The following is a 26,983-nucleotide window of genomic DNA, read 5'->3' on the forward strand; positions in this document are numbered from 1 at the left end:
CATCTCAGACCCTCACTGACTCTCAGATCCAGAGGATGTTGTCCACCAGTCTCCACGCCATTTTCACAAATAACAACTTTAACTGCTTTATTCCAGTTTGAGAAATCGCTGTTTGTTGATTTTGTTTCAGAGTTTAATTCAATCTACTGTAACTTCAGAAACGAAATAACAACCTGACAGGCAGCTCAAACACACCTGTTTGATTTTTGGAATTGTTAATTTTAACAATGATGAGATAAATGATGAGAAACGTAGCGATGTTGACCAGAACCACCATCAGCCCCCTGACCACCGATCCAATAATCAATCTGGTATTGATCAGACTGGAATCTGGAATCAAAGGATTCAACAAAATGGTGAGAAAGTCAACATTAACACTTTAACTGATTAAAAATGTAAAGTCTGAATGATGACATCCAGTTTTTATTACTTTCATCTTAACCTAGTTTCCTTATCTTCATGATTTCAGGGTGTCTTACCTGTAAAGTCCAGCGTGTATTCAGCATCTATCTTCACTCTGTCTCCTTCAACAACCTGGCAGGTGAATCTTCTCTCGGAGCCTCTCTGATGTTTCACCATCAGATCAGAAACACAGTTGTTCTGTCCTCCAGACACAAACCCATCACCTTCACCAAGCAGCACAGTTCCTGTCTCATCGACCCAGACGATGCTGTTATGCTCACAGGGACCCAAACCACTGTATCTCATTAGAGAACAGTGTAATGTAACATCTCCCTCCCTTCCTGTATCCACATCTGGTGGAGATGGAGAGACTGAAAAAGACAAAAGACTGTTATTTCAGCCACTTGAATATGAGAAACTAATTTTACTGGTCCAGTTTTATTGAGTGAATGTCTAATGGAAACATCAAATATCAACCCTGTGATGCATGACCCATGATATACTGAGTTAAAAAAATGTTACTAAGTGTTTTTATGTGTTTTTAGACATAAAAATAAGAACTGATTTGGTTCTGTTTTTATACACCAAATTTTTCAAGGAGTTATGAGCATGCGTTTGTGGATTTTAACTAAAGTAATACAAAATCAACAAAGATCAAGTGATATAACATTCAATGTTTATTGAACTATGCAAAAACAATAAAATATACTTTTCAAAATATTTGAAAAGTATTTTTTTATTTATTTATTTTTTATTTATTTATTTATTTATTTATTTTTTTTTTTTTTTGAGAGATTTAGGCTTTGTTGTCCGGGTTAGGGTTAAAATTTATGGTATAGCTTAAGGTTGGGTTTAGGGTTTAGTTTTAAGTTTAGGATTTGGGCTAAGGGTTAAGTTAAGGGTTAGGGTTAAGGGTTGGGTTAGGGTTAGGATTTGGGCTAAGGGTTAGGTCAAGGGTTAGGGTTAGGGTTAAGGGTTTGGGTTAGGGTTAGGATTTGGGCTAAGGGTTAGGTCAAGGGTTAGGGTTAGGGTTAAGGGTTTGGGTTAGGGTTAGGATTTGGGCTAAGGGTTAGGGTTAAGGATTAGGGGTTAGGGTTAGGGTTAGGATTTGGGGTTAGGGTTAGGATTTGGGCTAAGGGTTAGGTTAAGGGTTAGGGTTAAGGGTTAGTGTTAGGGGTTAGGGTTTAGGGTCAGGGTTTGGGGTTTTGGTTAAGGTTAGGATTTGGGCTGAGTGCTGGATTAAGGTTAAATTTAGCGTTGAGGTTAGGATTTGGGATGTGTCAGATGAATGTAAAGGAGGAATGAGGACCCCTGGTGGCTGGGATGTGTCAGGTGCGTGCAGACGAGGTATGCCGTCACTGTACTGTAAATCTTCTGAGTCATAAGGCAGTTTCTCCACAATTCTGTAGGCCTTGCTGGGCCTGGCATGCCCAGCACTAGCCTGTACAATATGAATTGTGACTATTACTCATAATTAGGGTGGCGGCCAGCAACCCTGCTCATATTGAACAATACACAAAACTTAGATATTGATTTATACAATGCAGCTTACATTCTAATAGCATAAAATGTTGATTTATACAAAAGAAAACTACTTCAGATGAAGCATTGTCAAGAGTGATATACTGTCAGCAATTGCATGTATTGAAGTAAAAATAAAGCCATTGATGCATGCAGTCCACTTGAGTGGACATCTGGAAAATCGCGATTCCCTCCCAATCTAAAATCAATACTTGGAAATTTTCACAACTATAGTGATTAATAGGTGTTACTTGATGTTAAAATATTTTTTACGTACAGGAGTCTCCTACTGTAGAAGGTTTGAGTAGAAATCCCTGAGGTGCTGTGCAGGTTTTTATTACTAGCAGCCATCTTGAATGTTGTCACAATTATTCTGCAGTTGCAAAGGCTGACCACTGTATGGCAGTGTTTGGTGATTGTCAGGCGTCACTGTAGAGGCTTATATGCAACACTGCCATCAAAACCTATTCTTATCATAGAATATGACATTTTAATAGCTGTCCACTGTAGTGACCGTCATGCATGAAAGGGTTGTAAATAAACTTCAGGTGTTTGTGTTCCAGTTCCTCTGAGAAGATCCATCATGTTGAGGAGAATCCCAAACAGACCAGACGTTCATGTCGCTGACAAATCCACACAAGCTTTTTACAGCGTTTCAGACTTCATGAGAAGGATTCAAACTGACAGTCTGGATGTTATTAAGTCAAAACACTTACCTGTTAAAACACTCAGATACACATATGTTTCATAGAAATCATCATGTCCAATCCAACAGATGTAACGACCAGCATCTTCAGCAGTGATGTTGTTGATGATCAGAGAGCAGTTACTGCTCAAACTCATCCTGTCAGCTCCAGGTGACATCTTCTCAATACTTCCATTTTGAACCATGATGTCTACGTCTGCATTTTGAATCTTGTAATAAATCCAGTCAGTAGAACATGGGTCGGATGAAGAATTAACGTTAGATGGTAAAACGACGTCATCTCCAGCTCTGTGATGGAGAACGATTCCATCACTGATTCCTGCTGCAGAGAAAAACACTCTGAGAAAAGTTTTGCACTTCACACATCAACCTGACCCAAGAAACATATTTAACCAACGTATTTATATTTTTCAGCACAGAGAAGAGAGTTCAACACACATAATCTCTGATGAATCATTCAGTCATGTAACGTTGTCTTCAGGTGGTCTTATTGTAACAGAGGTGAGTTTTTTGTAAAGAAAACACATTCAGTGAAACAGCAAAACGACAAACGGTAAACGACAACTTCAGAGTGGTTTTTACAGTCTTCTTAAATCAAATTAAACCCTAAACATGAGTCAGAGTTGATCTTTACATAGGAGAGGAGGCGGAGTTGCCTCTCTGTTCAAGGACAGCTTCCAATGTAAGAAAATGTCTTATGGTCAATTTGATTCCTTTGAATAAGTTGCCATTCAGTTAAAATCCCCCTGTCGAGCAATCTTAGTGACCATCTACAGACCACCCAAATATGATGCAAGGTTTTTTGATGAGTTTGCCAAACTACTGTCAATTATGTGCATGGATTTTGACTGTGTTGTTTTAGTGGGTGATTTTAACATTCATGTTGATAATCCCAAAGATGGATGTGCTAAGGAACTTTTAAATATTCTGGATAATTTTGGGCTTTCCCAGCATGTCAAAGATTCAATGCATAACCGGGGACATGTTTTAGATTTAATTATTTCCAAGGGTCTTAATATCTCAGAGGTTGTGGTGAACGATGTTGCTCTGTCTGATCACTACTGTGTTTTGTTTAAAATGACCACTGTTGCCAATCCTATGAAAGGTGAAGCAGAGGTAATCAGAAAGGGTTATATAAATGATAACACCTGTGCATTATTTACCCAGGGTTTTACACCATCAACAACCCTGTCCTGAGTTCTAGTTGATGACCTCGTTAACAGTTTCAGTTCCAATGTTATGGCTGTTATTGATTCTATCGCCCCAATTAAGACCAAAGTTCTGTCCGGGAGGAAAAAGTCACCCTGGAGAAACGCCACACTGGTTAAAGCACAGAGAAGGATATGTAGACAAGCAGAACGCAAGTGGCGCAAAAACAAACTTCAGGTATATTACAACAGTTATAAAGAGAGTCTTCGCAACTATAACCAGAAACTGAAGAATGCAAGGCAATCATATTTTTCAGAGATTATCAATAGAAACAGTAATAATACTCGCGCATTGTTTTCTGTGGTAGAAAGACTGACAAACCCCACAGCCTCAATCCCACTTGAACTGATATCAAAAAAGACCTGTAACGACTTTACTGACTTTTTCACAAACAAAATATTACAGATAAGACAAACAATGTGCTCCACCTCAGGAATGATAACACTCTGGCCTTCCTATCTTGTAGTAAAGCTTGGACAGTTCAGCATATTAGATAATACAACGCTAACGGAAACAGTTTCAAAATTAAAGCCCACAACATGCTGTCTTGATATTCTGCCTTCAAACTTTTTTAAAACAGTTTTTAACTGCATAGCGCCGGATGTATTGCAGATAATAAATACTTCTCTTCAAACAGACCAGTTTCCCCAGGCGATGAAAACTGCAGTAATAAAACCTCTTCTAAAAAAATCAAATCTGGATGCTACAACACTTAGTAACTATAGGCTAATATCAAATCTGCCATTTTTAGGGAAAATCATTGAAAGGTTCGTTTTCCAGCAAATCCATGCTTTTATGATGCAAAACAACCTCTTTAATGTATTTCAGTCTGGATTTCGGCCACACCACAGCACTGAGACTGTACTCATCAAAGTCCTAAATGATATTCATCTGAATAATGATGCAGGCAAATCCTCTGTTCTGGTATTATTGGATCTGAGGGCTGCATTCGACACAGTTGATCATAACATTCTTCTCAGCAGACTGGAAAAGTGGGTGGGACTTACTGGCACTGTGCTTCAATGGTTTAAATCTTACTTGCATGTTAGGGCCTTTTTTGTGTCAATAGGAAACCATGAGTCTGAGAGAACCAAGATCACATGTGGGGTTCCTCAAGGGTCTATACTCGGACCGCTTCTATTCAACATCTATATGTTACCCCTAGCTCAGATTATGGAACATCACAACATTTCCTACCATACTTATGCGGATGACACACAGCTTTATATTTCAGTGTCACCACATGACTACAGTCCCCTGATCTCATTGAGTAATTGTATTCACCAAATCAATGAGTGGATGTGCCAGAATTTTCTCCAGCTAAATGCAGAAAATACAGAGGTGATAATTTTTGGCCCTAAAAATGAAAGGGAAAAGATCAGCGCTCACCTTGGCTCCATGTCATTGACAGCTACGAATCAGTATTAATCAATATCACCTAATTTGCATGCAAATTAGGTAATATTCATACATTCGGCGCAAAATTGCCCCCTTTCTATGCAAATAAGCCTCATTGCAAAAAGCGCCTAATTCACAAAGGCCAGCGCTATTTGCCACACGCAAAAATAGTGGAGCAAATACCGTCTTTCAGAAGCGTGTATTAAACTGCGCGCAAACCCGTCTGTCTCTGTTTCTCTCTCTCTCTTCAATATCATTCAAGCCTGTGTGATACTGAATGATATTAAGGGTGAAATCTACATTCAGACATGACTGTAGACAATCAGATCAAGTGGGGTTGTGGACTTATCGGATTTAAAAATAAAAGTAACAGGACGGAGTTCAGGATTCATCCATACATAAGAGGCTGCTTTATTACAAACAATTCCCCCATATAAACATATAAATCTAGAATGTGTGTGTTTAACAGCTTAATAATGTCATCACATATCACAACATATATCAGACTTAAAATAATAAAATAATAAAATAAAATAGCGCTGATCGTGTCCCTCTGTGTGAAGCTCAGTCAGTCAGGACTCTGGTGGTGGTGCTGCTGCTGCTGCCGTGGTGACATGCCGGGAACCTCCTCACACCCACCGCTTTAGGACAGAACAAATGAGGGGCTGCGTTTAGGGAGCCCCACGGAGCCCCTAAAGGGACTCAGATTTTTTTTCATATATATGAGTTTTACGCGCGCGTGAAACCTTTACGTGCGGGTGTATGGTGCCTAAATTAGGGTCCTGCGTTAAAACGACGCAGAGCCTACGGCGTAGGGTACGCGGCGACGCGCACCTACGCCGTAGGCGTTTTATTTTCACTCGCTTTATTTTTTATCTCTGCAGTTTTCATTATGGACCAATCTGTGTGCTGAAATATGGAGAACACTGGAAACAGCTCCGCTCACTTACTGAGACAAGGGCAAAAGCATGAGTTTGAAAAGTGGGGGGGGGCATGCCCCCCCTGTTCCCAGTGGAAATTGTGCCCTTGCGCCTCACGGCGTTTTATTTTCACTCGCTTTATTTTTTATTTCTGCAGTTTTCATTATGGACCAATCTGTGTGCTGAAATATGGAGAACACTGGAAACAGCTCCGCTCACTTACTCAGACAAGGGCAAATTGCACTCAGCCGCAAAACTTTATGGGCGTGTTTGCCCCGGCATATCATTAGAGCAAAATCTTTTGTGAATAGGACCTTAAAGCGGGGCAAATTGCGGGCGCAAATGCAGCGCAATTCACAGCGCTATTTGCGGGCGCAATCTGTTCTTTGTGGATTTACCCCTTACTGCTGGTCTACAAAGCACTGAATGGTCTTGGACCAAAATACATGCTGGATTTGTGAGTTCCCTATGAAGCTCCCAGACCCCTGAGGTTCATCTGGATCTGGCTTGTTGTGTGTCCCAAGAACCAGAACCAAGCAAGGTGAGGCAGCGTTCAGTTATTCTGCTCCTCACCGGTGGAACAAACTTCCTGTAGACCTGAGGTCTGCTCCAACTGTCAGCTCCTTTAAATCAGGGTTAAAATCATTACTTTACTGAAGTGTACTCTTAAATTAAACCTGCTGTATTCTACTGTCCTTATTTTTTTTTAACAGCTTGTGCTTTTTATTATTTTACTTCTTTTCTTATTCTTACCTATTTGTTATTATGTCTTGCCGCTTTTAATGTCAATGTAAAGCACTTTGAATTACCAGGAATAGTGTTGAATTGTGCTATATAAATAAATTTGCCTTGCCTTGCCTTTACCTTCAAAGTGAAGCAGTAAAGTGATGAAGAGCTGCAGTCGTGGTGTCATTCTGTCCCTGCTGGAGGAAATGATGCTTCTCTCTGCTGCAGGTCTGTAGGTGATGGTGGAACTTCCTGTTTCTGGGTAAAGTAACCCCTCCGACCCTGACGTGTCTGTTTGCTGAAATATGTAACAACAAGTCAAAGTTACAGGAAACAACCCTGAATTGTTTAAAAGAGAACATGCAAAGGTGTTTCTGTTGAATATTTACTTTCTCACACTTCAGTTGACCCTTAAGGTGGATTTCTTGTAGAAGAGTGATAGATTTGGTTTCCAATAAAATAATAATTTAAAAAAAGAGCAAAACTTTCTTGTTTTTGATTTATTTTCTCAGAAACAGTAACTTCTGCTTGTTTGAACGTACTGAAATCAGTGACCTGAGGGTGTTGTTGGAATAATTCTGTATATAGATATAGATACATGTTGAAGTTATCATTTGTCATGATTATGCCATAACTTTGAATATTAATCTTGTGCTTATTGCTTTATATGCGTCAACTGAAGCTGCTGAGAAACAGAAGCTGCAGTTTCACATCACTGCAGAGGATAGCGCACATCCTCTTATCAAGCATTAGTGTGTGTGTGAAAGTGTTCTTTCAAGCAGGCAACACCCAGGCACCAGAGGAAGGGGAGGCCTGACTGCATCTTGGACTGAAGATATTAACTGACTGCTAGTATTCTTCTATTGTGAGCTAATAATTTCCCACTTTGCATGAGCAGCCCTAACCCCCACCCTTATGCTGCCCGTGCCCGTGTAACCAGGGCGTTCCCAAATGAATAAAAAGAGGAGACGAAGCAGAGATGGACAGAGATGTTTGGAGGATTGTGACTGCACATCCTCTGACCTCTCTCCTCGCAAGTTTTTTTTAACCTGAACTGATGTCTCTGTCTTTTGTTAATATAAAGCAGATTTAGCCAAGTTGCTGAGGGTGTCAGTCTGGACCTGACAAGCATAAATGGGGCTCAAGCTGCAGTTTCATTGTTGGACAACAGTGTTTGTTCATGACTGTATGGATTGGATGTGTCTGCTGGAACTGCAATAAATTAATTATCAGCATTTGATTACAATCCAATCATTTCAAATCAGCTTAAATATCCTGGCAGCATCTCTTGTTCACTTCTGTACATGTGCTGTCAGACTTTCTGACTGTTGGATTGTGTTTTCTTAGGACTTCTGTACTTGTCTTGTGCTTCTTTTTTTTTTTTTTTTTACCTTGTCTGCACACATATTAATGATTGATACCATGCCGGTAAAAACCTAAGGCATATATATGTGCATTATTGGCGGCGGACCGCGACCCAGGCAATCCCCGGCCACCCGGTCCGGGCCGGACATGTGGCCAGGAGGCCCTAACCCTCCAGGCCAACGACCCCCACCCGGCAGTGGGCCAGCCTGCCCGGAGAGACAGAGCTGCCCCGGCCGCCGACGCGGGCAGGTGCACCCGCCCCCACGAAAGTGGCCCCCCAGGACCAGAGGGGCGCCCCGCCGCAGAGGCAGCGGGGGGGACCGGAGAAGGGCCCGGAGAGAGGGAAACCCCCAACAGGGCGACACCCGCGCAGGCCCGAAAACGGAGGGCCCCAGACCCAGGCATCCCATTCATTCATCCATTCATCTATCCGGTATCTATAATAATAATATAATATCCTTTTTTTTTTTTTCTTTTTTTTTTTTTTTTTTTTACCTTGTCTGCACACATATTATTGATTGATACCATGACGGTAGAAACCAAAAGTGTATATATGTGCATTATTACTATATGTAATATATACATATATATACGCACACATATGCGTACACATACATAAATATACACATACAAACCCAGTGTTTTTTTTTTGTTTTTTTTTGGGGGGGGGGGGGGGGGGTGATGGGGGGGGGGGTGACGACATCCACTGCCAATCCAGGAAGCAGGAACACACGGAGACACACGTCAAGCACTGGAAATCTGCAACAAGAAAACCACAAACAAAGCACGAAACCGGCACGGAGCCATCCAAAACACGAACAGCAATCAACCTAAATCTTGAGATCTGATCGCAGTCTGAGCTAAGCTATCGCTACCGCTACCTAAACCCAAAAACTAGAGAGCCAGCATGCAGGTGAACAAGCCAGTGTGTATGTCTATGTGTGTGTGTGTGTATGTATATGATCATGCATGTGTGTGTGTGTGTGTGTGTGTGTGTGTGTGTGTGTGTGTGTATGCATGTGACTAAATGACTATATGTGTGTGTGTGTGTGTGTGTGTGTGTGTGTGTGTGTGTGTGTGTGTGTGTGTGTGTGTGTGTGTGTGTGTGTGTGTGTAATAAACCAAACAAAGCTCCACCTGAAGTGTATCTATAGTGGGGGAGGGGGGGGAGCAACCCCGCCACCCGCGAGACCAGAGGCCGACAAGGAAGAGCCCGGAACCCAGGCCACCGGCAACCCCACAGAGGGGAGAAGTAGGAGGGAGGCAACCCACCGCCTGCGAGGCCCCCCCCCCACCCGGCGGCGGCCGAGGGGGCCCGCGGGCGGGGCCCCCACGGCGCGGAAAGAAGCAGCCAGGGATCCCGCGGCGGCGGACCGCGACCCAGGCAATCCCCGGCCACCCGGTCCGGGCCGGACACGCGGCCAGGAGGCCCTCACCCTTCAGGCCAACGACCCCCACCCGGCAGGGGGCCAGCCTGCCCGGAGAGACAGAGCCGCCCCGGCCGCCGACGCGGGCAGGCGCACCCGTCCCCCACGAAAGTGGCCCTCCAAGACCAGAGGGGCGCCCCGCCGTAGAGGCAGCGGGGGGGACCGGAGACGGGCCCGGAGAGAGGGAACCCCCCAACAAGGCGACACCCGCGCAGGCCCGACAACGGAGGGCCCCAGACCAAGGCATCCCATTCATTCATCCATTCACCTATTCGATACCTATACTAATAATAATATAATATACTATACATAATAATAATAATAATAATAATACTAATAATAATACTAATAATAATAATAATAATAACCATCTTTGTATAAAATAATATTGATAAATTATTAAGTTTTTGATGTCCTGCCAATGGAGGCTCAAATCCTCCATGGCAGGACCCTTCCATACCGCATTCCCACCGACACAGACATACAATCACGCACCGTTTCCCCCTCCCCGGGGGGATCCAGCACCGCCAGAAGGCACCCCAGGCTGCACGGCGGGCCCCGCCAGGCCCGGGTGACCCGACCCACCCGTCCCAGGCCCAGGCCGGTGAGGGAACGCGGGTGATGTGGGACCCCCTCCCGCCCCTTGTGTTGAGTGCATGTGATTAATGCCATAAAAACAGGGAGGAGGGAGGGCCAAGTATCGATTGACACAGACCCCCCCCCCTCCCGAACTACGTGTCCTTGTCAAATGTATTTATTAAGTGTTGAATGTGCAGTGTCTATTTTGCTGTTAAAACCGTGAGGCGGGGAGTGCCAGGCCCCGCGGGACAGTGCCCCCCACGACCCGGACCCCCCGCCTTTCGCCTATGTGCGTATGAATCGTGTAGGGGGGGCAAGAGGGGGAGCGGAGGCCGAAGCCAGGAAGCAGGACCAGCAAAGCCGGCCCTGATAAGACACCCGCGTCCCCCCACCGGCCGTCCAGTAGACGGGGGCCGGCCCCCCGAGCCGGGCAAGGGCCCCACCGTACCTCCAAGGGCGCCCCCGGCGCCGCCGGAGCCCCCAGACGGAGGGGGAAACGGTCCAACATCCTCCCATTCATACTGACAACATAAGACATAGATACCTGGGAATGGTGCCACCCCGCCGTCGCGCCCGCCCGTGCACCCCCCGGTCAGGGGAGGCCCGCTCCCCGGACCCGGCCCCACCCCCCCCCGAGGCCACCCCGGCGGACACCCCAAGGGTCCCGGAGTCCCCACATCCGCAGGGGCACTTGGCCCCCGCCCAGCGACGGAGGACCAAGGCAGCAATGCCCCCCCAGCGCAGACAGCCACCCCCCACCCAGGCAGGGCCGGGCCCTCCGGGTGGGACCCCCACGTCCACGGCCCCGCCCCCCCCGGGAGGCCCGGAGACGCCCCAGCCACAGCCCCCCGCCCGAGCCCTCCCCAGCCACCCCCTCCCCACCGCCATGAGGTAACCCCCCCCACAGGCCCCCAAGGCCCCCACCGGCTAGGGACAGGGCCCCGCGGCCCCCCCCACCGCCCCCCAGGGGCCACCCGAGGCCCGCGCCCCAGACCCCCCAAGCCGACCCCCAACCCCAAGGGCTACGAGATCACCACCCCCCCGCCCCCACTAGGTAACGAAGCCAATAAACGGGGACCACAGAGAGTGCAATTCAGCCGAATGTTGTTCAGTGGAGGCAGACATTATCTCACTACTAATATGATCTGATAAAAGATTCCTAAAATGGTTGATACATAAACTGGATTTTTGTTTCCAATTTACTAGAATGGTTTTCTTTGCGATACATAAGGCAGTGAGAACCCGGTGTGTCCAATTAGGATCTATTTGAGTGTCTCCCAGGTGACCTAATATACATACCGTGGGGCACACTGGGATTCTGTGGTTGATCCATGTGGATAAATCCTCACAAATCTCCTTCCAGAACCTCTGTACCGGTGTACAGAACCATAAAGCATGCATATAATTATCTGGGGTGTTCTCTGTGCACTGTGAACAGATATTAGAGGTGACAAAGCCCATCTGGAACATCCTTTGTCCAGTATAATGTATTCTATGAAGAACTTTGTACTGTATAAGTTGTAGGTTTGGGTTTTTAGTCATAGTAAACGTATTTAAGCATATTTGTGACCAAGAAAACTGGTCGGTATTAAGAGAGAGATCCGCCTCCCACTTAGAGATCGGGAGAGAGACTGAATCGTCCAGTTTAGACACTAACCTGTAGAGTTTTGATAACAACTTTAAAGTGCTTAGATTCAATAAATCTATTATCTTAGCGGGAAGTTGTAAATCTAATTGGCTAATTTTGTATGTTTTATTTATTATTGCCTTAAGTTGTTGATACTCTAAAAATTTATTCCTGCTAACTCCGTATTGAACAATAAGTGTATTGAAAGGTACAAACTGTCCTCCTACAATTACGTGCTGTAAGTACCGTATTCCTTGATCTCTCCATTGCACGAAGTTAACCATCTTTTTATCCTTTTTCACGATGTCTGGGTTGTTCCATATGGGTGTACGGTCACATGGAAAAAGTGAAATTTTAGCTATTTTAAGAAATTCCCACCAAGCTGATAAAGTTGTGCTAATATTAATGCTTTTGAAACATTGATGACGTTTGATACTTTGACTAATAAATGGTAACTCTGAGATTTCTAGTTCATTACAAAACACTTGCTCTGAGTCCAGCCATTGACTATCTAAAGGATGATCTTTTGACCATTTTAGAATATACTGTAACTTACTGGCTATGAAGTAATACTGAAAATTAGGTAATTCTAAACCTCCATATTCTTTGGATTTTTGCAATGTCTTTAAACTAATACGTGGAGTTTTATTTTTCCACAGAAATTTTGATACATATGAGTCCAACGATATAAACCAGGAAAGAGGGGGTTTGCATGGTATCATTGAGAAAAAATAATTTACTTTTGGTAAAACCATCATTTTAATGGTGGCTATTCTACCCATGAGCGAAATGGGGAGAGAGCTCCATCTGGAAAGATCATCTTCTATTTTCTTTATAAGCTGAACATGATTTAATTTTATTAACTCTGACAGCCTAGGGGAGATGTTTATGCCTAAATATCTAATGTTCCCTGATTGTAATTTAGTATTGGTTATATTCCTAAAATTGCAGTTAACACACAAAACAGTGGATTTAGACCAATTAATAGAATAATCAGACAGAGATGAAAATCCCTCTATAAGTGCAATTGTCTGTGATAGTGAAGATCGTGAGTTCTGGAGGAAGAGGAGTACGTCATCCGAATAAAGACTTATTTTGTGCTCTAATATTTTACATTGTATACCTTTAATATTTTGATTTTGTCTAATAGCTGCTGCTAAAGGTTCAATAAATATTGCAAATAATGAGGGAGAGAGAGGGCAACCCTGTCTAGTGCCTCTTTGCAAGGTAAAACTTGTAGAGATTTGATCATTTGTCCTTACACGTGCCTTGGGAGAGCTGTATAATATTTTTATCCAGTCAATGAAAGATTCGCCAAATCCAAATTTATGCAAAGTTGCCAATAGAAACTTCCAATTTACCTTATCAAATGCTTTTTCCGCGTCTAAGGATATAATAGTAGTCTCCTGTTTATTGATACTCGAATAGTCTATAATATTTAATAATCTGCGAATATTAGTAGACGAATGTCTACCTTTAATGAAGCCTGTTTGATCCGGATGTATAATAGAAGGGGTGACTCTTTTCAGACGTTCAGTAATGGCCTTGCTAATTATTTTAAGGTCTACATTTATCAATGAAATTGGGCGGTAGCTCGATGGGAGCAAGGGATCCTTGTCCGGTTTTAATAAAAGACTAATATTAGCAGAGTTCATATTTAAGGGTAAGCTTTTATTCTTCCTAGCATTTAGAATCATTTTATAAAATGTTGGTGCTAATATACTCCAGAATTCCTTGTAAAATTCAGCTGGGAAACCATCTGGGCCCGGAGCTTTATTATTGGGCATATGTTGAAGAGCTTCATGGAGTTCTCCTATTGAGAGCGGTGAGTCTAAATTCGTAACCTGTTCCTGATGTAACTTCGGAGATTAATGTCTCCAAGAAACTCATTAATGGATTGATCAGATGGTTCAATTTGTGACGAGTATAATTTATAGTAAAAGTCTCTAAAGACTGAATTTATTAAACAGGGATCATGTGTAACTCCCCCTGACTGGTCCTTAATGGATGTTATGGTTGTTTTTTCTTTGTTTATTTTTAATTGATTGGCTAAGTATTTTCCCGATCTGTTAGCATGTGCAAAGTTTTCCAGGCGAAGCCTTTGTACTAGAAACTGTGTTTTTGCGTCAATTATTTTATTTAATTCTATTTTAGTTTTCCTTATTCTGTTAAGGATACGTTCGTCTGCAGAGGTCTGGAAGGCCTCCTCTAGCGTCTTTATTTCACACTCTAATTCTTTTGTTTTTAAGTTGTCTTTTTTTTTCTTATTTGAAGAAAAGGAAATTATTTTGCCTCGCATTACTGCTTTTCCTGCTTCCCATAGAACGCTCGCTGATATTTCCGGCTGGTCGTTATTTTGTAAAAATATATCCCATTCTTTCTTAAAAAAATTAATAAAGTCGGGGTCTTTGAGCAATGATGTATTAAATCTCCAAACTTTGGAGGATGATACGCTCCCCCTCTTCCCCAGAGTGAAAGAAACAGGTGCGTGATCGCTAATAATGATTGGGTGAATTTGTGATTCTGAGATATCTCTCATCAGAGAGCTACTGACTAAAAAATAATCTAACCTAGAATATGAGTGATGAACGGCTGAGAAAAAAGTGTAGTTCCTAAGGGTTGGGTGTAGAGAGCGCCATGTATCGCAAAGACCCAGATCATTCATGTATTGCTTAACAATACTTGCTGACTGCCAACTCCTGTGTCCGCCTGCATTACTGAGCCTGTCCACTCCAGGGTCCAGAACCATGTTGAAGTCTCCTCCGATGATGACTGTGTTGTCTAGGTGAGCAGAAAGTGAGGTGAAAAAAGAGTGAAAAAACGAGGAGTCATCAACATTTGGGCCATATACATTAGAAATACATAAATTCAAGCTTTGAATTTGCAAGACTAAAATTAAATATCTACCCTCTGAGTCAATGTGAGTGTCCTTTACGGTGAAATTTACTCTTTTATTAATGAGAATTGCTACCCCTCTTTGTCTGGAGTTGTAACAGGCGCAGAAAACATGCGGAAATTGTGCCGTGGCCAATGCATCTACCGAAGCTTTAACTAAATGAGTTTCTTGCAGTAGGACAATGTCTGCCTGCAGAGTTTGTATGTGGTTAAGAAGTTTTAATCTCTTTGCCGTGTTCCCGGCTCCGTTTACGTTCCAGGTGACAAACTTTAATTTATCCATAATCCAATCATTGAAAGTAACATTATATGTAAGTGGTAATGTTGCATGAAAAGCTGTTGTATGTGTGTGTGCCATGTTATTCTAGATGTGTGAAATGTGTGTTTGTACCAATTTACCAAACCGAGAAAGAAAGTGCAGCAGAGTGGGACATAGAGGGAAAAAAGAAAAAAAAAGGGGAAAGGGAGTGAGGTGGGGGGGAGGGAGATAATTCTAAACATGATAGAAAAAGAAATAGAGAAAATAAAAAAAAGAGAGAGAAAGGCAATCACCAGTGTGAGCCTATAACTTACCGAGACTAGCAGAGCAAGAATTATTAATACATTAATATATACCGAGAATATTTTATGAAACTATATCTAATCTAATCACCAAGTGTTTATGTAACTATATCTAACCTAATCACCAGTTAGTAAGAAAGAAAGAGAGGAAAAGAAAGTAAATTTTGTACTCATCCTTTTTAGAAGAGCCAGGGCGTGATGTTGGAGTCGCGGTACAGTTGTCCGTTCACGTACAGCTTGTCCACGGTGATGACAGCACGAGATCCCTCCGTCATGAACCTCCTCCGGACCGGGAAGAGGACTCGGCGACGGTCCAGGATCTCCCGGGGGAACTGGTCGTTCACGGAGAACGGCAATCCGCGTAGCTGTGGCCCCCGTCTTCTCACAAGCTCTTTGTCTTTATAGTGTTCGAATTTAGCAACAATGGGCCTGGGTCTCTGGGCTTCGGGTCTTCTTCCTCCTAGGCGATGGACGCGGTGAAACGTGATGGAGTTCGCCAGGTCTTCTGGAAGCTTCAGGTGGTTCCGGATGAAATCCTGGACGGATTGTTCAGGATCTTCATCAGGTTTCTCCGGGATCCCCGAGAACACCAAGTTGTCCCTCATGGAACGAGCTTGAAGGTCTAAAACGGCCTCCTTTAAAGATTTATTTTCATTTTGGAGTCGGCTAAAACCCTCTGACATGGATTTCATCGACTTCTTCAGATTGGTGTTTTCAGCCATCAATTTTTCCACCTGCTGGTTACCGTATTCCACAGCTTCTCTTAATGACTGGAATTCCTTGTGCAGGACTTCCACCAGGGATAAACGGGAGTCATGGGAGGCCAAGCGGGTGTCAATGGACCTCAGAATGTCCTCGGTGGTATTTCCTGGAGGAGAGATTGCTCCAGGGGAATCCTCAGGACGGCAACGCTTCGGCGTGGAGGAAGCGCCGGAGGACGCGCCCCCAGACTTCTTCACCATGACAAATCTCTCAAAATACTCGTCTATAGATGCGTCTAAAGATTCGCTTTGCTCCAGGTTGGGTTCGGAATTATATAATCTAACTATAAACTACCCTTTCGTTATTTTAAACTGAGAGTATAATCGTTTTTAAAGCATTTATTGAAAACGAAAGTATTACCTCGCCATGTTGGATTCTGCTGCCTCGTTCTCGCGATACTACCACATCTCGTGGTGCGTTCGCTGCTGCTGGGAATCCCGTTCGCTGTATAATATAATATCCTAACCGCAATAATGATAACAATAATAATGATAATAATATAATAATAATATTAATAACCATCTTTGTATAACATAATATTAATAAATTATTACATTTTGTTGTCCTGCCAATGGAGGCCCAAATCCTCCATGGCAGGACCCTTCCACACCGCATTCTCACCGACAAAGACGCACAATCACGCACCGTTTCCCCCTCCCCGGGGGGGTCCAGCACCGCCAGAAGGCACCCCGGGCTGCGCGGCGAGCCCCGCCAGGCCCGGGCATCGCGACCCACCTATCCCAGGCCGGCAAGGGAACGCGGGTGATGTGGGCCCCCCTCCCGACCCTGGTGTTGAGTGCTTGTGATTAATGCAATAAAAACAGGGAGGGGGAGGTCAGGGTATCATGCTGACAATGATCCCCCCCCTCCAGAACTAAGTATCCTTGTTAAATGTATTTATTAAATGTTGAATGTGTCTACAGTGTTATTAAAACCGTGAGGCGGGGAGTGGCGGGCCACGCGGGACTCCCACGCCCCTTCGCCTGTGTGCGTATGAGTGGTGTAGGGGGGCAGGAGGGGGAGCGGAGGCCGAAGCCAGGAGGCACGGCCAGTTTTTATTTTCAATAACAAATTTGCAATACCAGGCAATCCCAGTGCAGTACCAGTACAACAAACTTGATGAGATGTGGACAAACTCATCACCACCTCCGTATCACATGTTTCAACCCACTGGGGGACTGTCTGGGCTGAACTGAGTGCATGAGACTATCAGGAATAACGATGTGAGAGATGATCCCAGTTTAGGAGATTTAATACATTGTTAGCATGCAAGTGAGTCAAACATACATCAGGCGCCTCGATGCAGGAGTGACACAGAGTAAAAGCTGCATAGTATTTTTGAAGATCACAAAATGATGAAGACTAAACACTACGATTCTCATAAACAGGCCCTGGTGACCCCAGAGCTGAGCTTTCAAAGACAAAACATCCGTCTGCTGCTCTGTACCCACGCTAAGGGTAATGTTTCCATCACACACAGCTGATTTATTGATCTGTGGATCGGACAGAAGCAGGCAGGTCTTCATCATTTTCATAGTTCACCTCATCATCATCATCTTCATCCCTGTTCACCTGTGGAAACAGAAAACATAGTTAATGGGTCATGAGATAACACTGCTCCTCCCTCCTTGTCTTGTGTCTTCCCGTCTCTTGTGCGGCTGCTTTGGTGTTCCTGGTTAGGAGGTGTGTTACCGGGGCAACAGCTGACACACCTGAGCAGTTACCGGGGCAACAGCTGACACACCTGAGCAGTTACCGGGGCAACAGCTGACACACCTGAGCAGCGTCACTGACCATCACACCCTGGATGAAACCAGCCGCCCCCACCAGTTTATCAGTTTCCTCCGTGGGTCAGAGATCCTCAGACTGAACGTCAATGTTCTTGTAATTCATGTTTTCACCACAAGAGGGAGATACAAGATCATATTTACATGATAATGTACCGTTCTTAATGGTTCCTATGAAATTGATCTGCAATTATAAACCCTTTGTATATCAATATCTGAATGAAAACCAGAAAACCATCAATTAATAAAATTTATGAAAGTTAGCAGCTATAAATGGTTTTGTTAGTCAACTAAGACCACAATGATTGACACTCTGGTATTTAGGTTTATTAACAGAAAACCAAGAATAATCAGCAGCAAATGTGGATGGAAATGAACAAACAGGAAACATTTGATGAACCTGGATATTCCATACATATTTATAATTTAAAGGTAGATATACAAAATATATGGTATGGTATGGTACCATATGGTATGGTATATGATAAAATGGGGAAAAAAAACCGGGATAAAAATATTTAAAAAAAAAAAAAAAAAAGATATACAAAATATAAAATATTAGTGAAGATACTCACATACTGCTGCATTGGTAATTGAACATCTGGAACAAAGAATGTTACATTCTTAGTTAGTAGACAAGATAACACATTTATTATCTTTATTCTGTCTTTATTATTGTCAATGTCAATGTCAATTTTATTTATAAAGCACATTTAAAAACGACCGAGGTCGACCAAAGTGCTGTACAGCATACAAGAAAATAAAACAATACCAAAAGAAAAACCCAGTACACAGTGTAGAAACAATAAAATCACTAACATACTAAAATGATCAATAAAATAGTAATAAAAAATTGATAATAGAGAATAGACGACAAAGAACAGACACATAAAGTGCACAATCACTTCACACAGATGTGGGGAACTAATTTGTCACACACTAAAAGCCAAAGAAAATAAATACGTTTTCAAAGACAACTTAAAAACCTCTAGGGTCTGGGCAGATCTAACATTTAGTGGCAAACTATTCCACAGCTTAGGGCCGGCCACCGCAAAAGCTCGGTCACCTCTAGTTTTGAGCCTAGATTTCGGGACGTCTAAAAGCAACTGACTTGACGACCTCAGAGCTCTGGCTGGTGTGTGAGAGTGGAGAAGTTCAGTAAGGTATTGGGGAGCCAAGCCATTCAGTGATTTAAAAACAAGCAGCAGAATCTTATTAATAATAATATAACTTCTGATTAACTTGTTCATTAATAAGTCACTTATGTTACATTTCCAGTGATGCTGGAGGGAAGAAATAGTTTCTACTTCCTCCTCTTTTCTCTACATGTGCAGCTGTGACGTCTTCTCTTCAAGTCTAGTTTAGATCATTTTATTCTGCAGTAGTTCTTTCAAAACCAGCAGATGAAATCCAACATCTCAGACCCTCACTGACTCTCAGATCCAGAGGATGTTGTCCACCAGTCTCCACGCCATTTTCACAAATAACAACTTTAACTGCTTTATTCCAGTTTGAGAAACCGCTGTTTGTTGATTTTGTCTCAGAGTTTAACTCAATCTAACTTCAGAAACTAAATAAAAACCTGACAGGTGGGTCAAACACACCTGTTTGATTTTTGGGATTGTTCCTTTTAACTTTCATCCTGTAAATGATGAGAAACGTAGCGATGCTGACCAGAACCACCATCAGCCCCCTGACCTCCAATCCAATAATCAATCTGGTATTGATCACACTGGAATCTGGAATAAAATGATTCAACAAATTGGTCAGAAAGTCAAAATTAACACTTTAACTGATGAAAAGTGTAATGTCTAAATTATGACATCCAGTTTTTATTATCTTCATCTTAACCCAGTTTCCTTGTCTTCATGATTTCAGGGTGTCTTACCTGTAAAGTCCAGGGTGTATTCAACATCTATCTTCACTCTGTCTCCTTCAACAGCCTGGCAGCTGAATCTTCTCTTGGAGCCTCTCTGATGTTTCACCATCAGATCAGAAACACAGTTGTTCTGTCCTCCAGACACAAACCCATCACCTTCACCAAGCAGCACAGTTCCTGTCTCATTCACCCAGATGATGCTGTTCTGCTCACAGGGACCCAAATGACTGTGTCTCATCAGAGAACAGTGTAATGTCACATCTCCATCCCTTCCTGGATCCACATCTGGTGGAGATGGAGAGACTGGAACAAAACTGTATTTTCACTAAAAAACCTTAAACGTCTTTCTAACCTGTGAGGAACTATTCTTCATCTTACTGTTTTAGCTTTGTTGAGTTATTGTCTGATAGAAACACCAAAAACGTGTGCTATGATTGATTACGACGTCGTAGTATAGACAGAAGGAAAAAATTATAATAACAAGCCGGATTGAAATGGTTCAAACAGGTCATTGGAGGTGAGGGGGGTTTTGAGTTGGGTGGCGACAGTACGTTCCAGTATTTTAAACAGAAAGTGGAGGTTGGAGATGGGCCGGAAGTTGCTCATGGTGTCAGGGTTGAGTCCAGGTTTTTTGAGGATGGGGGTGACAACAGCCAGTTTGAGGGTGTCGGGGACTGAACCAGAGCTGAAGGAGGAGTTGATGATGTCGGAGATGAGGGGGGAAATGGCTGGAAGACAGTCCTTTACGAGTTTGGATTGGATGGGGTCGAGAGCACAGGTGGAGCTTCTCATGGGGGGGTAGGAGGCGAAGTGGAGAGGGTGGCGGAGGAAGTCAGGTTACTGTGAATGGTGTCTATTTTGTTCTGGAAAAATGACAGAAAGTCATTGCATTTGGTTACTGTGAAGGAGCTGGAGTTTATTTATTGTGGAGAAGAGAGCCTTGGGGTTGGATGAGCTGGAGTGGATGAGGTTTGACTAGTACGTGGACTGAGTTAAGTTGAGGGCGTCTTTGTATTGGTGGAGATAGTCTGTATAGGCTTGGTGATGGATGGTTAAGCCAGTTTTTTTGAAGAGTCTTTCGAGCTGACGCTTTCAGGATCTGGTGGAGTTCAGGGGTGTACCAGGGGGCTGAGTGTGTGAAAGTGACTATTTTAGTTTTAATGGGAGCTAGCCGATCGAGACAGGAGGAAAGTGTGTGGTTATAGTGGTTCAGGAGGTCCGAGGGGTTGTCAGGAGGCAAGGGAGGCGAGGCGGACATGTGTGTGGTGAAGGAAGCTGAGAGAGCTGAGGGGGAGATGGATTTGATGTTTCTGAAGGTTATTTTGCGTTTATTTTTTGGGGTTGGGGATGGGGATGTTGATGTCCATGGTGATTGCCAGATGTTCGGAGATGTTGAGGTTGAGGCTGAAGAGCTGATGTATTGTAAGGCCGGAGGAGCAGACAAGATCCAGGATGTGACCTTGGGTGTGGGTGGGGAAGTTGATGTGTTGTGTGAAGTTGAGGCAGTGTAGCAGGTCCAGGAACTCAGTGGCAGGTTTGCAGTCTGGGTTGTCAATGTGGAAATTAAAATTGCCCAGGAGGAGAACGGAAGGTGAGATGGCACATAGCTGGGTCAGGAGATCGGAGAAATCAGACTCATAAACAAAGTTGGATACAAGCACCCAACCAACCAATTACTTATAGATTCAAATGAGCTTAAATTTAATGAACTGGTGGACTTCAAAACTGCACAGCTCATGTTCAAAATCAACAATAACATGCTGCCAGACTGTATCCAAAATATGTTCAATTTAAGACAAAGCCATTACAACCTCAGAGGGGAGAGAAGATACAGAAAATCAACAATCAGAACCAACACTAAACTGAGATGCTACAGTGGCAGCGGTGGATGTATGGAATAAATTAGATATAGATTTGAAATTATGTAGAACTTAACTTTATTTAAAAAAACATTGAAAAGAAGGATGATTTCCTTATATTAAATTAATGAGTGGCTTGATGTTGATTTGGGTATTTATTTAATTGGTGATTTGCTTTGATTTTTTAAAGATGAAGGTAAAATGTAGACTGCACCTTTATTTTAAAAATCTTTTTTATTTTTTGAGGAATGTTTGTTATCCCCACAGAGGCAATTTGTTTACCGGCAGTCTTTCTTTTACTTTTTGCTTTTATTTTATCAATTTAATAAATCTTTTGAGGGTAGGCAAATAATGAGCTTTGCTTCAGCCTACCCCTTTTTCGGTCTAGATGTTATTTGTTTATTTGTATACTGGAAACTTTTTTGTTATGTTTTCTTTGAACAGTTGAACGTTTTCTTGTTGTCAGTTTTATTCTTGGTTTTTTATTTATTTATTTTTTTTGTGTCATGACCCGAAAATAAACTAAACTAAACTATATCTGAAACAGGGGGGTGTGGTCTGGTTTAGTGAAAATTAGTCCAGGGGTTTGTGCCAGGTTTCAGTAGGGCAGAGGAAATCAAAGTTATTGTCTGTTATAAATTTGTTGAGAATGAACCTTTTATTGTTGAGTGAGCGGATGTTGAGCAGGGCCAGTTCAAGATGACGTTGGTTTGTGAGTAGCTGTGAGGACCGGGGAAGTGGACGGAGATTGACCAGATCTATGTGTCTTGCGTTGTGAGGACGGGGTTGCCAGCGTCTGATGATGGTGTGGATGTGAGAGATGACAGGTTGTAGTTGTGATCACTGGCGGGGCTGGGGCCGGGGGGCCTGGAGTGCAGGAGCGAGCTGTGAGGGGGGGCAGTGGAGCTATGGGAGAAGAAGAGGGAAGGGTTGGTGGTAGTGACGGGGGCGTGACAGGTAAATAGTCGTGCAGGTGTGGCAGTTTGGGCGGTGTGTTGCATGTTATCTGCTAGCAGGTGGCTACCGTGCCTGTTTGGATGGATGCTGTCGGCTTTAAAGAAGTGGGAGCGATTCCAGAACAGATTAAAACTGTCAATGAAGTTGATGTTGAGGGTGGAGCAGGTGGACTGTAACCAGGTACTGAGACTGAGAATCCTGGTAAAATGTTCAGCTCCGCGAGCCATGGTAGGAATCGGCCCGGAGGTAAAAACAGACTTTTTAACAGCGTTTCACTCAGAGTTCATGAGGAGGATTCAACCTGACGGTCTGGATGTTATTAAGTCAAAACACTCACCTGTTAAAACACTCAGACACACAGATGTGTAGGAGTAACCAACATCATGTCCAATCCTACAGGTGTAACGACCAGCATCTTCAGCAGTGATGTTGTTGATGATCAGAGAGCAGTTACTGCTCACATTCATCCTGTCAGCTCCAGGTGACATCTTCTCAATATTTCCACTATAAACGATGATTTTTCCGTTTGCATTTTGAATGTCGTAATGAAACCAGTGAACAAGAGAACACGGGTCGGATGAAGATTCAACATTCGACAGTAAAACGACATCGTCTCCAGTTCTGTGATGGAGAACGATATCATCACTGATTCCTGCTGCAGAGAAAAACACTCTGAGAAACGTTTTACACTTCACACATTAACCTGACCCAAGAAACATATTTAACCTACATATTTATATTTGTCAGCACAGAGAAGAAACTTCAACACACATAATCTCTGGTGAAACATTCAGTTATGTAACGTTGTCTTTAATTGGTCTGATTGTAACAGAGGTGATTTTTTTGTAAAGAAAACACATTTAGTGAAACAGCAACGTTCAACGGTACATGACAACTTCAGAGTGGTTTTTAAGTCTTTTTAAATCAAATTAAACCCTAAAACATGAATCAGAGTTGATCTTTACCTTCAAAGTGAAGCAGTAAAGTGATGAGGAGCTGCAGTCGTGGTGTCATTCTGTCTCTGCTGGATGAAATGATGCTTCTCTCTGCTGCAGGTCTGTATGTGAAGGTGGAACTTCCTGTTTCTGGGTAAATTAACCCCTCCGACCCTGATGTGTGTTTGTTTGCTGAAATATGTGACAATGAGCCAAACTTACAGGAAACAACCCTGAATTGTTTAAAAGTGAACATGCAAAGGTGTTTCTGTTGAATATTTACTTTCTTACACTCCAGTTGCCCCTAAGGTGGATTTGTTGTAGAAGAGTGATAGATTTGGTTTCCAATAAAATAATAGTAATTAAAAAAAAAAAGCAAAACTTTCTTGTTTGAATGTACTTAAATCAGTGACCTGAGGGTGTGAACGTGGTTCTCCAACAACGACCCGGTCCTTCACTGAAAGACTTAAAAATAACCACATGTTCTGGTGGTTTTCTCTGCTGCAGGTGTGTGATGGTGTTATTTCCTCTTTGTGGGTCACAAAACACTAAAACTGTCTTTGGATAAAACACAGAAACAAATGAAATGTCTGCAAAAGCAGCATTAAAAAGATCCTTGTTTTTAAGTATAATTGTATTAGACTGAACATTCAGTTTTTGTCTTTTCTTTGTTGCAGTTCAACTTAAAAGATGTTCTTGTTGTTTCTGAGAGGTCATTGTTGACCTGGGAAACAAAACTTTAACTTCTTTTTCATGTTTGTCCTGTTAGAGGTTTATTAAAAGATGAACTTGTGTATTTCATGTTTGTGGTCCACTAAGGGTTTGAAGATGGTCGTGTAGCAGCTCTGAGTCGGAGTTGTAGAAAAAATTGTTATATCCTGCTGCTACCACTCGGGGGCAGTCTGACAAACGCGTGGAGGTGTCGGATACTCTTCGTAATCTTGTATAATTGTATGAGTTTCTGTCATAAGATTGCTTCAAACACACAAATACACAAATTTAACTTATTTTGACAAATGGTTGAATTGGATAAACACACAACTTCATAGTTTTCCAACATCCTCTAAAACTAGATTCCCGTTTTGAAATAAGTCAAACTTTTTTGTAAAACACATTTTCAAATCTTGAAAGGATTTTGATCAACCGTGATCTTTGAGGAAGTCGTTGATGACGATGATCTTTAAGGAGAAAATAAAAGCCTTTGCGAGGACACGTGAACATTGGACTCTGCAGAAATGGAGGAAGGTCATGTAATCTCATGAGTCCAGACTGACTGTTCCAGAGTGACGAGAACATCAGAGTAAGAACATTTGAACTTTGCTGAAAAAACAAAAAATTGCTAAAGTTAAAACATTTGAAAATTCTTGAGATGAGAAGAGAGGTGTTGGAGACAGGAGGAAACACGTAAAAGGGAAATATTTGCGTAAGGGAAGAAGATGGGTTTAAGGGCAACAGGGCAAAGTCAAGGGCCCTCAAGAAGGCTGCGGAGTAACGTTCAGGGTGACGGCAAACAAGACGAAGTGGGGGATCCAGGTAGAAGGTAGAGCACAAGACACGTGGATACAAGCGTTGTGTTATGAAAAATTCTCTTAGGAAAGCTATGTAAGAGCTTGAGCATGTTAGTTATTAGGGCCCAAGCACTGACAGTGCGAAGGCCCTATTGTATCTGTAGGAATTGTTCTCGTTTTTATTTTTCCGACAAAATGGGCGCCTTTTTGCCCCCCTAAACGTGCCCAGAAAGTCACCAAATTTTGCACGCAAGCCAGACCTGGCAAAAAATTGGATATTTCATGGTTTGCATTAATGGGCGTGGCCTAATGGCTCAACAGCGCCCCCTAGAAAACGTTTTAAATGCATTTATTTGCCCTCTAGTGGACATCTAAGTTACTGCCTTAAAAATACTTATTTACCCTCTAGTGCAGGGGTTCCCAACCTTTTTTGTGCCAAGGACCAGCAGAAGTATAAACAAAAAGCTCAGGGACCGGTTGACAATTTATGTCAATTTTAATAAACATTTCAGAAAAAAACAATGCATTTTAAAATGCAGGCTATCATCAGCGACGTTAGCTGATGTTGTGGCCTTTAAAACTTGTTTCTGCAAATCTAACTCACGTTTTTTCCTTTCGAAAAAATCCACTGGTTTGTCTGTGAGAGAAGGATGTTTTGTATTTAAGTGTCTTTGGAGCTTGGATGGCTTCATTGCTTCGTTGGTGAGCGTTTCTCCACATAAAATACATAGTGTGTTTGGCGCCTCCAAATCGCCCGTTGCAACAAATCCGTATTTTATATACATAATGTCGTACTTGCGATTAAAGCTTTTGCTTTTCTTTTTGGTAGGATTTTCCACTTGTTCATCACTATTTCTTTTACTCGAACAACCAGTAAAGAAACGGCTCATGGAGGTTTGCTGAGGTCCGCTCATCTCTGCAGCTGACTGAACCTAACCTAATTATATGACAAAAAAATGCAAAAATTGTTTTCTTAAATTTAGTATGAGGTTGCTTTAATTATGTGGCAAATGATAATAAACACGAGAAAGATGGCTACTTCAATGAAAAATAAATATTTTATTCAACTTTGCTGCTGTTCATACAAAAAGTAAATAAAAAACAACAATTTTCACCTGTTTCAAGTAAATTTTCACTTGAAATAAGTAGGAAAATCTGCCAGTGGGACAAGATTTTTTTGCTTGTAATGAGAAGATAAATCTTGTCCCACTAGCAGATTTTTCTACTTATTTCAAGTGAAAATGTACTTGAAACAGGTGAAAATTGTCAAATAAGTTATTTTTCTGGTGTTATTTTTCTGGTGATGACTCTAAATGTTGAAATAGCAGTAAAACCACATTCATTGATGAAATGACATAAGAGATGGAAAGGAGGGATGGCAGTTTTACAGGGGGGATGATTTTGACCGTTTTTATTTCAGGGGGGGATGATTTGGACTGTTTTTATTTCAGGGGGGATGATTTGGACCGTTTTTATTTCAGGGGGGGATGATTTGGACCGTTTTTATTTCAGGGGGGATGTCACCCCCCCTCATCCCCCCTCAACTCCAGTACTGTTTGTTGCTAGGCGACCGAAAAAAGTTTTTCCGATCTGGCGCCCTTTTCCCACTGGTTTGGACATACAGTATAGCTACAGCTCAATTTGCAAAATGTATCTGTCCCTGCTTCAAAGAAAAGCCGTGGCTTTAGTTCTTCTGAGGAGGAGACGAGCAGCAGCAGCAAGGATTCCCCCAAATCTTCTCATGAGGATTTCATGGACCCTCCATGAAATCCTCATGAGAAGACAGGATTTGGGGGAATCCAGGCTCGTTGGAGCTACAGCTCCATGATGACCAGGTCTACTTCAGATTGAACAGGGAACAGTTTGACAGCCTGTTGGGGAGTGGGTCCTCAGCAGGATGACAACCATCTTCTCTCCTATTGGTCGCACCGAGATGCCCTCACAGCGCGATGAAATTAAA

The 26,983-nt window shown here is 42.7% G+C and overlaps 1 protein-coding gene across 1 annotated transcript; it reads right to left on the minus strand.

Annotated features, from left to right (window-relative positions):
• Window positions 1–510: 510 nt before the first annotated feature.
• Window positions 511–7,092, minus strand: LOC133418630 (uncharacterized; the record flags this gene model as incomplete). The annotated part of the gene is made up of 3 exons (XM_061707430.1): window positions 7,021–7,092; window positions 2,640–2,951; window positions 511–773 (listed from the first exon to the last, which is right to left on the minus strand). Coding segments are annotated over exons 1-3 (624 nt in total), but the record flags the coding sequence as incomplete, so codon positions are not given.
• Window positions 7,093–26,983: the final 19,891 nt, after the last annotated feature.

The sequence above is a fragment of the Cololabis saira genome, chromosome 18, assembly GCF_033807715.1.
Source record: "Cololabis saira isolate AMF1-May2022 chromosome 18, fColSai1.1, whole genome shotgun sequence".
NCBI lineage: Eukaryota > Metazoa > Chordata > Actinopteri > Beloniformes > Belonidae > Cololabis > Cololabis saira.